This window comes from Ochotona princeps, chromosome 15 (genome assembly GCF_030435755.1).
Source record: "Ochotona princeps isolate mOchPri1 chromosome 15, mOchPri1.hap1, whole genome shotgun sequence".
In the NCBI taxonomy this organism is placed as follows: Eukaryota; Metazoa; Chordata; class Mammalia; order Lagomorpha; family Ochotonidae; genus Ochotona; species Ochotona princeps.
In genome coordinates this window covers 29,507,734-29,518,772 of record NC_080846.1, presented here as the reverse complement: position 1 = coordinate 29,518,772, position 11,039 = coordinate 29,507,734, and the positions used below count along the sequence as shown (strand labels likewise).

Sequence of the window (11,039 nt, the reverse complement as noted above, 5' to 3'; positions counted from 1 at the left end):
GCTTCTTGTTGCTTGAAAGATTTCATGTGAATATCTAGCTACTCTATTCTGCTTTTCCCTAATCCATGCATTTAGTTCAATGACAGATACTATTTATAATATATCCTGAATCCAAATACTTTTTCCCATTCTATGGACAGCATTGGTGGTTCAGTGGTAGAATTCTCGCCTGCCCATTCTATGGAGAGCTGAGTTAGTGGTTAGAACCACTAACTTCTACTTTGTGATATTCTTCTACTTTGTTACTTCGTATCCACTCTCTTTATTATTATTATTATTATTATTATTTATTTTATTACTAAAGATTTATTTCTTTATTTTCCTCGGGAAGTCAGATACACAGAGAGGAGGACAGTGGTCACAACAGCCTTGGTTGAGCCAATCCAAAGCCAAGAGCATGCAAACTGGTGCCCATACGGGATCCCAGTGCATGCAAAGCAAGGCCCTCTTTGCATCCACTCTTATTTTACTGTAATAAATTCTCATTTTCTATGCATTTGCCTGCCATTTATTTTTTAAAATTTGTGTTAACATAAAAGAACAGATTTCATGTATTTCATAGGTAACATTCTAACACGACAACCATATTTCCCTCCTTCTGATTCCCTTCCTCAAATTCCTCTTTTCTTCCTTTCTTTTCTGTCTTTAAATTTTGTAAAAACATGATTTCAATACACTGTATAAGTACAGGCTCAATGCACCACCCACTATAATATTCAACAAGTAAAAATAGAAAAACCGTAGTTTCAAAGCATATAAACAAGGGCCAAAATGGTAACATCAAACCTATCGTCCCAGACACCTCCACGTTACCAGGTGAACGTGAGGTACTTCTCCCCCTGCCCATGGCTCTGAGCAACCCATGCACTGCCTCCCGGGGCAGCAGCATCTCTCCCAGCGTAGCGTCCATCTGGCTGCCATCTCCTCAGGCTTTCTGCTCCTGTTGCCTGCAGTGCCCTTTCCAGAATTCTCCTCGTTAAAGTCTTCCCTGTTCACAGGAGGTCCCTACCTGGAAGTTTACTTTTCATCATTTCACTAATTTCTTCCTGAGCTTATATTCCTTCAATATTTCTTCAATATTAATCTGTTTCTTATTCTCCCTCAAGAGGCTGGGGTGAAGCTTGGGTGACCCTGTGTGGAAAGGGCAGGCATTGAGGTTTTATATTTTATAAAGCTAGCTTCACCAGGCACCAGCAACCCTAACTGCCTGTTACACCGTCGGACTCCCCATACAAATTTCACGTTGGGTGTTCGGCAGACATTATCTGCTATGTGCACAATGTAAGTCAAGTTCAGATAAACTAGGAATTACCGTGGTGGATGTTTAGGGGCTGAGGAGCGCAGGTGAGTTGCTCTGGTGCCGGGTCTGGGCGCACCTCAGGGGCGCGGGAAACGCAGCTGAAAGGCGGGAGGTGGGGTGGAAGGAGCTGGAGATCTGGGCGGTTGGCCTTTTTTGTTCTAGGAAGTCAAAGAAAGAGACTTAGCGTGGAGCCGCCTGTTGCCTGGCAACGTGCAGACGCTGCTGTCTGCCCCTTCCAGCCTGTCCGAAGTCTCTGGGCACAGTCGCCTCAGTTTAGACCTTTTCGAGGCTCCTGGCTCTGGAGCTGAGTGTTCCCCAACTTGTTACCTTGGCCGTCCCTAAGCCTGACCAGGAATTCCAGGTAGGGAAGATACGGGGAAGTGTTTCTGGGGCATTGCCGGTGTTATGAAGTATAATTTAACGGGGGGGGGGGGGGGGGGGCGGAGGTGATGTGAGATCAAAGAGGTTATTCTACCACGTTGGAAATTAAGATTACCTCAGGTTCAATTCGGACATCTGAGTGTGTTACTGCTGGGGTCTTAGATTTACTCTCTGCTCCCATGAATCCTAAATACTTTATTGTATTGATCAGTCTTTTTCCCCCTCCGTGCATATGACCGTGATTAGATCAATTTACTATTATTATTTTGTTCCATCATGTTCTGATTTGGATTAGAATCCTAATAGCCGCTTATATTAGTAACCAGGACAGAGCTGATGGTCACTGGAATTGGAAACAATCACAATTTAAAAATGAGGAGTGTAGCAAGTGAATTAAATTGCATTGCCCAGTACTGAATATACCAGTTGACAAAATTTATTAAATGCTAACAATGACATCTCATGACTTGCAGCAGCTGCCTCAAATTACCTAAATGGGCTGAAGTGGCGTGTCTACTTGAATTCTGTAACCTTAGTGTTCTCCTAGTTTCTAGGAGGCTTGCAGTCCAGTTTTGAAAAATTAACAGCTCCCACTCAATGCTGCAAACACCTTGTCTAATTATGTGAAGAAGGAATTCACATGTTGTCATTGTGGTTCTCATAAGCAGAGGACTGAAACTAACCTAAAAGTGTAGTCACAACACGGGGTGGGCGTGTGACCCAACAGTTGAGTCTGGGATACCTACCTTCCTTATCAGCATGCCTTGTTCAAGTCCCAGCCTCTCTGTTTGCAATCCAGTTCCTTGCGCTCCCTGTGAGGCCACACTCTGTGGCTCACGTTGGTGAGTCGCTGCCAATCCCCCGAGAATCCCAGATTGAGTTCTACATTCCTGCCTCAGGCCTCACCCGGCCCTATATAATGGGGGCGTTCGGAGAATGAGCCAGTAGATGTAACATCTTTTTCTGTTATCTTCTCTCTCTCCTTCTGCGTGTGTGTTTGTGTTCCAAATAAAATGAAAAAATAAAAACAAAGTAATGTGTGCAGGTGTTTGGGGGTGCGCTGACATGTGTAGTACCTGTATGAGAAGGGAGTTTGGTAGCTGGGATAAAGGGTACTCTATGAATTTGGGAAGAATGGGGATACCTATCAAGTAAGAGGACTTGGGGACATAAAATACACATCATAATGATGGGATATTGTTTTTTGAGCTTTTTGATCAAGATCAGAAAAGTGCCAACATTAAGCTCATGTTACATATTACAGTCACTGGCTTGGGCCTGGCTCAGTGTTCAACTGGTTAATTCTGCAAGCACTAGGATCCCAGATGGCCGCCCATTCGTGTCCCAGCTGCTCTACTTCCCATCCAGCTCTCTGCTTGTGATCTGCAGAAGCAGTGAAGAATGGTTCAAAACTTTGGGACCCTGCAGGCATGTGGGAGACCCAGAAGCAGCTCCTGGCTCTTGGCTTCAGATTGGCTCAGCTCCAGCCATTGCAGTCATTTATGGAGTAAAGTAGCATATGGGAGATTTTTCTCTGTCCCTCATCTCTGTAAATCTACCTTTCCAACAACAACAACAACAACAAAAAAAAAAAAAAAAAAAAGGAAAAGGAAAATAAAGAAAGAAAAAGAGTCATTGGCTCAGATAGAATACATTTTCAGTCAAGCTACGGGCACATAGTAAAAATGAGGACTTTAAGTTTCTCTAACTCAAACTTGCCCTATGTTATGGTTTCTCTTTAAAATCAATAGAAAAATGATTTACTATAAAAATAACTCCAATTCCAGTTGTAGAAAAAGGAAATACAGATAGATGAATATTTGAACAAACACTTATAATAACAAAGGGACTAAACATGATATACATTTTAAGTGATTCATCTGAGTTTTTATCTTGCACATATTTGCAAGATGATCGTTTTCTTTTGTTTTTGTTTTTGTTTTTTTTTTAAAGATTTATTCATTTTTATTATAGCCAGATATACAGAGAGGAGGAGAGACAGAGAGGAAGATCTTCCGTCCGATGATTCACTCCCCAAGTGAGCCGCAACGGGCCGATGCGCGCTGATCCGAAGCCGGGAATCTGCAACCTCTTCCAGGTCTCCCACGTGGGCGCAGGGTCCCAATGCATTGGGCGTCCTCGACTGCTTTCCCAGGCCACAAGCAGGGAGCTGGATGGGAAGTGGAGCTGCCGGGATTAGAACCGGCGCCCATATGGGATCCCGGGGCGTTCAAGGCGAGGACTTTAGCCGCTAGGCCACGCCGCCGGGCCCAGCAAGATGATCGTTTTCAAATTCTTTTGGAATCAATGTTAGCAGTCATCACATAACTAAGAAATGAACCACCCATTCCATTTTCTTGTATTTTGTATTTTATAGCTTACTAACAATATTTTCATTGGTTTACCCTGTCAAAACGGAAACTCACTGTTTTGGGAAATGGAGAAAGAATACAAATAAATATCTCCCTGAGGTAGACAAGAGAGGCTAGCCTTACGTTCTTATCATTATTGTACAAAATTCTCATGAATGCACCAGTGTAAAACAACGTCCATTTGTTCTTTGGCACTTCTGAAGGTTAGAAATAGAAAGTGTGTCCTGGGGCGGAACTCCGGCAGTCCTTAGCACAGCCGGTTCCTCGTGGAGCCTGCAGGCGGCGCTCCTGCCCCGCCGGTCCTGTCGGGCTGCTCCTTAGCATCTCTGCTGCTCTCAGCTTGATGCTTTCCAGGTGCTCCTCACGTAGGAACCCTGGCGGTGACACAGAGCTCACTGCCTCGTCCAGGAGACTCTCCCTTCTCAGAATGCTTCATCACACCTGAAAAGGCCTCTTTGACATTCAAAGGCACAACTTTACAGAGTCCAGGGAAAATGGGAAACTGTGGGAAGGTGTCATTGAATATCATAGGGCATAGTGTAATTACCTTATTAATATGTGGATTTTCATGAAAAGCAAAAGTGGTAAATCTTGAGGTTTTTTTCTGTAGATGAATGTATTGTAACTTATACGACTTGTTTGAATTTAGAATCAATTCTTCCATGTTTACCTTTTTAAAAGTATATTGCATGATATTTGCATGAGCTTGAATGGATTTAACGATTAAAGAAGTTGCTGCTTCTCCTACGAGGCAAGCCCAGCCATTCCCTGGAAGACATTCGCTACAAGTAAGTAAGCTCAATCACCTTCCTCTTGCAGGATGATTTGGCAGTAATTTTCCAGTCCCCCCACCCCCTTCACATTTTTACAATGGCTCATACTCAGAAATACTTAGGATAAAGATTTTCTAGATTTGAATAACGGAAACACCAAAATTGAATATAATCCTTACTTTAAAACTCACCAACGCTTGAGTTAACTTTTCTTTTAAAAAATTAAGTTTTTGTTTTATTTTTTGGAATTATCTGTACATCTAAATAAAGTATGTAAAAAGGAAAGAAGAAAATGTTGGCCTTCCCATCATTTGGATACACCCCATTAATAATTTGGTGGATTTATCCATAACTGATACACTATTGTAAGTGGAATACATTACTTTGTAAACCACTATTTTTTTTTAAGATTTGTTTATTTTTATTGGAAAGCCAGATTTGCACAGAAAAGGAGACAGGGAGAAAGCTCTTTCATCTGCTGGTTCATTCCCCAAGTGTCCACAACCACCAGAACTGAGCTGATGTAAAGCCAGGAGCTCTTCCCGGTCTCCCATGCGGGTGCAGGGTCCCAAGGCTTTGGGCCATGCCCTACTGCTTTCCCAGGCCACAAGCAGGGAGCTGGAAGGGAAGTGAAGCAGCCAGGAAATGACCCAGTGTCCATATGGGATCTTAGTGTTTGCAAGGTGAGAACTTTAGCACCAGGCTACTGTGCTGGGCCCCTAAACCACTTTTTTGTTTTTAGATTTATTTATCTTATTCTTACAACATACCTAGCACAATAATATAGGCTAAAGATGTAACAATCAAGAGATGAAGACTCAGAGAACCTTGAGTCTTACAGGTAATATTTATAACTCCAACAGTGTTACATTCAACTATAGAAATACATACTAAGTTTGGACTCTAGTTCTCACTTATGGTAATGTGTAGTGATGGAGTACTGGGGTCTATCATATACAGACGTGGGGGTGTAATGGAACATGCATCCCTGCATTCAGACGAAAGATGGAATCCCAATGAAACGGTTGGACATGTGTAGACAATGGGATGCTGGACTGTCTGACATTGTCTGTACCAACAATGTCGGGGTACACTTAAATAAGAGACTGATGGAATTGTGATTCCTTATGAAGGACTACACTATTGTAACAGCATCGGAAAAATCTGACTGGGGTGGGAGTTTGGGGTGGCAATCCCAGCCTACACAAAATTGTACCTCAAAATTTAAAATAAAAATATATTAAAAAGAAATACATACCAAGTATGAAGTTTCAAAGTAGAGTGAGCATTAGATGTGGGGATTAGATAAGGATTCAATGAGGAATGGCATCTGTAACCATTGAAAAATGTTCAGAATTTTTTAAAAAAAGATTTATTTATTTATTTATCTATCTGAAAGAGAGTTACAGAGTGAGAGAGACCTTCCTTCTGCTGGTTCATTCTCCAAATGGCCATGATGGCCAGAGCTGGGCAGATCTGAAGCCAGGAGCCAGGAGCTGCAGTGGCTCAATTTGAGCCACCTTCTGCCTTCCTGGCCATTAGCCGGGACTGGACCAGAGGCAGAGCATCTGGGATATAAATCAGTATCTAATGTGATGCTGGTGTTGCAGAAAGTGACTTTGCTCATTATGCCACAGTGCTATCCTTGGTTCAGAATTTTAATAGGCAAACAAGTTGGAGAAGGTAACCAGGCTGGTAAGGATTGTGTACTTAAAAAATGTAGACGTTTGGGTCTGGAGCGATGGCTCAATTGGCTAATCCTCCAGGATTTTGAACTCTAGTTCTGACTTGTTCTTTCGGCTGGATGAAACCATCTCTGTTATATGCAGAAGTTACTGCTTTGTGGGTCTAATGGTACATTATGTTAAGGGTCAGATCTGAAAGCCTCAAACTTTATCAAAGTGGCCCTTTTCAGCCCAAATACGATGCTCTGCATCACAGGCTTCCTCACTCTGTTACTTGCATTTCATGTTACGTAAGCTTCAGTTTGCCTGGTCATTTTTAAGAGAAAGCTCAAGATTTAAGTTCTTAAAAAAAGTGGTTGCTGTGAGGCCAGCACCATAGCTAAGCTTCTATCTGTGGTGCTGACACACAATAGGTGCGCCAGTTCAAGTCCCAGAGGCTCCACTTCCAACCCTCTCCCCGCTTGTGGCCTGGAGAAGCAGCAGACTGACTCAGGTGGGAGCTTTGTGGGAGACTTGGAGGAAGCTCCAAGCGCCTGGCTTTGGAGCTGTTCATCTCCAGCTGTTATAGCCACTGGGGAGTGAACCAGTGGATTGAAGATCTGCTTTTCTATCTTTCCATCTCTGCAACATCTGTGTTTCAAAAAAAAATCTTGAAAAAAAGAAAAAACAAAAATGGTGTGTAATCACCTTTCTTTGTGCAGATAATGCCTGAGCTAAGTATTCACTGTCGTTTTATCCCTTTCCATGTGATAACTCTTGTCAGTGGTTTCAAGAAACATCATTTCTGGCAGAAGCAGAGTTTTTGTTGTTGTTAAGGATGCATTTGTGTATTTATTTGAAGGTAGAAGCTTTTGTTACTCAGTGTCTGTTACTTGGAGCATTCTGGGAGAAATCCTAAGTAGCCTCAGCAGATTGGCTCACTCTGGTCCACTGACTCTTTAAACATTGAAGGAATGTAAAACTGATTTTAATTTTCCATTTTTACATTAAAGCAGGGACGGACTTCTGGACCCTGGGCAGTTCCGAATACTTCCCCACCTGTGTGAGTCACATTTCCTCATATTAGAACTGGTGAATAGGCAAATATGTATTATATATTGAGAAATGAAAAAATTATGTATATGTCTAAGAGTGTGAACTACAGAAAACTCCATATATGTACTGACGGCTTGAAAACTGTGTCGGAATGAAAATACCTCTTGTAATATGACAATAGATTCTAGGTAATTTTGGCTGTTTTTATTTTTGCTAACATTATTTTTACATTTTCTCAAAAGAGATAAATGTTTATTTAGAAAATGTAAATATATTGATTAAGGAAATACAATTTTCACTACAATTATAATTGTTATACTTTAAGTAGCAAATATTTGCGCTCTGAGCCTAAGGAATATGATCATTTTGTCAGTCTCAGAGTTACATTTTTGGTTTAGAATACGTTATGTTTTATCTTTCTGTATTTTTGCCTTTTAGCATTTGAAATGAATGATCTTTATAATCTTTCAAGAATTTTAGGTGACAGAGCTCCTTGCAAACCACAAATCAAAAACAATAATCACTATGCTAGGTGACATTGCCATTTTTGTAGACTAAATACAAGCTAATGTCCCTAATTTCATGTGAGTCTACAAAATAGGTTCTCCCATCCTAATCTAGCCATAAGAGTTAGGCTCAGGTTTTGGAGACTTATATATGCTTATAAATATTTAACAACTGTTTTTCTGAGAAGTATATTGTAAATTTATCATAAATTTTACTCAAATGAATTTAAGAACATCTCATGTTGATTATAATTTTTACTGCTATAAAGTATGTATATCAAAACTTATACAAATGTTAATAAAAAACTTCTAAACTATTCATTTGGATTCTACATACTTTATCTTCTTAGAATGCTTTGCTGTTTTGTGTCTTTATTTTATCTCCCTCTCTCTCTCTCTTTTTTTTTTTTTTTTTGTTGCATTCTAACTAAAATCAACCTATAGTGCTAAATTGCAAGCTAGAAAAATTTCAGTAAGCTACTGACTGGTACTTTCATTTACTGGAGTGATTTCTTTGCTAAGTCAATTAAATAACACTTCTGAATGTTGAAAAAACTATTTCCTCAGGTTTTTTTTTGAGCCAACTATTACATGAGAGGTACAGACTTATTAGGTTTAGTTTTCCAGCTTTAACAATGGCCTATGGCAAGGCAGCCCAGCACTGGCTAAGTGTACCTTGGTAATGTAGGCTGTAGCCAACATTATTCACACTTATTACAGCCCCATGGATTGTTTCTTTCAGGGTCCCACGACTTGATTTGGGAAGCCTTGCTGCCTCTGATGATGAGGTAATTTTTACTTATTATTTAATATAAAAGCATACAAACCATTTCACATGTAAAATACAATATCATTAAACTTATTCTTAGGATGATTTTTAAGATGTTCCACTTTATAGAGCACATATTTATTTTAATCCAAAATTCATCTTCTTCTGTTGTTTGGTCTGAGTCTACCTACCAGTCTTCCCCTGAAGGATTGGCTGACTCCTCTCCTCCGGTGGAGACTTGGCCCTCAGCACTGTCCGACGTGAGCAGGCTCAGTGTGGTCCTCCTGGAGGACTTTGTCTTCTCTCAGTCACTGCCCAAGCTGCGGCATCCTGTGTGCCCGGGTCCGCCCACGATGCTCCTGCAGCTATGTATTGGAAATACCACCTCTGTTTAGAACACGATTACGATGATTTGCTTCTTAGACATACAAGCTTAGGGAAATACTAAGCCTGTTCATGTCAATAAGAAAAAAGAATAATTATTTTGATCTCTTTAGCTGTTGAACAGCCTGTTGTTCCTTTTTATCTCTAGGACCAGGATGTAATAGCTGAAAATTTGCCAGCACCATCAAGCAAATACAAACTAAAGTATCAAGAAAATGCAGCTGAAATGAAAGAAGGATATGAACAGGATAGTCAGAGAAATTCAGAAAAGATAAAATCAAATATGCCTCAGCAGTCCCCAGGAAACCAGCTGGAGGACAAGGTAATGTTGAACATCTTTTCCTGGGCTTTTTAGTCTTCTCCTGAGAAATGTCTGTTTAGATCATTGAAGCCTTTTACTCTTTTTTTTTTTGTAATAACATTTTAAGATCTACATGCTTTGCAAATTTCAAATGTACAGTTTAGAATTCTTAATTAGAGCCTACCTTAGATCTGTACAACTCACTCCTTTCGTATTTATTTCCAGCCATTTTTAAATTAGGCTGTTCATTCTTCCACGGTGAGTTACAGGGCTTCTTCATTCTGCATAAATTCTCTTGTATCAAACATACAGCCTGCAGATATGTGTTGTGTCTTCACTTATCATTGGGAACACTAGTGTTTTTTACTTTGTAACCTAACTTTGTTAGGCCAAAGTTAGTGTTTCGTAGTTTTAAGCATTGTGTAGTTTTAATGGTCTCTGGTTTATTTTGAGCTTTTTATTTTTTTCTCTCTCTCGCTTTTTGCAGTGCTTTACTTCTGAATTTAGTTTTATAATAGAATGGACACGTCATGCTTATCAATTTTACAAAAACACAGTATGGATAAAACATTACAACAGCTGTTATATTTATTTAATAACTGCTGTGTGTCAGAGATGCATTTTAATAGTTGGATATATCCTGTTTAATGCTGTTCTTGCTGTAATAGTTACTATGATGCATTTCCATTTTATCCGTGAGTTCACAGAGGCTCAGAGAGGTCATGTAACTTGAAAATGAAGGAGCTGGATTCAGACACAGGTAATCTCATGGTCAGAACCCGTACTCTTCCTGCCTACACAAGTCATTACTGTAACATTAAGCAATTACTCATGTCTATATACATGTATAATGGTCCGTTTGTTACTTTCACTTACAGTGTGTACAAGGCAAAGAAGCCAGCCCGAACGGCCTCACAGATCTGGACAGGAAAGCCCTCTTACAGCAAGGTTTTGCAGAAAGCCCCTACGGTGCACAACTCAGCATGAGAAAATCAAATGCAGTGAGTCATCAATCGGAATTTGTGTTTACTCTATAAGCCATTGAGAGACTGTGTTTTCCAAGACTTTACAGACTTGCAACTGAAAGATAACTGCAGTAATTCTATCTGGACAATATTCATATCATCTGATGTGAATATTGGTGTGCAAATTGAATCCTCGTTTATGTAAGCGAATGTGTTTCATGTTTTATGTTTGAAAATTGTCTTGAGTTTGTGAGAGTTTGATGGAAAATAGTTTGTACCATGAGAATTGTCTGCTATCTATATTTGGAGGCTTATTTGTCATTACTCTTTCCCCTAAAGTGGTCTGGTTATTTTAATTTATGTTTTTGAAATTCATATACTACCATATTAGAGCAGTTCAGGCGAGAGAAAGGCCAAGAATGAAATAATCTTTCTTTAAGAAAAGTGAAACAAAACTCGAGTTTCTCAATATGAACTGTGCATTATATCTTTCACAAAATCTGTTGAGTTTGTGAGTGGTGTTTAGAACAATTCTATTACATACAGAGAATTAGGCCAATTCTGTAGT

At 40.0% G+C, this 11,039-nt stretch overlaps 1 protein-coding gene across 2 annotated transcripts in view; it reads left to right on the top strand.

Annotated features, from left to right (window-relative positions):
* Nucleotides 1-1,642: 1,642 nt before the first annotated feature.
* The window catches only part of CAPS2 (calcyphosine 2), a 38,037-nt gene continuing 28,640 nt past the window's right edge, over nt 1,643-11,039 (top strand). Inside the window, exons 1-6 of one of the 2 annotated variants that reach the window (XM_058673468.1) lie at nt 1,643-1,661; nt 4,735-4,841; nt 7,507-7,553; nt 8,795-8,840; nt 9,354-9,527; nt 10,385-10,507. In XM_058673468.1, coding sequence (XP_058529451.1) covers nt 4,764-4,841; nt 7,507-7,553; nt 8,795-8,840; nt 9,354-9,527; nt 10,385-10,507 — 468 coding nt within the window. In that variant the 5' untranslated portion in view covers nt 1,643-1,661; nt 4,735-4,763. Of the gene's footprint in view, nt 1,662-4,734; nt 4,842-7,503; nt 7,554-8,794; nt 8,841-9,353; nt 9,528-10,384; nt 10,508-11,039 lie in introns of both variants that reach the window. The other variant, XM_058673467.1, reaches the window with a different exon arrangement.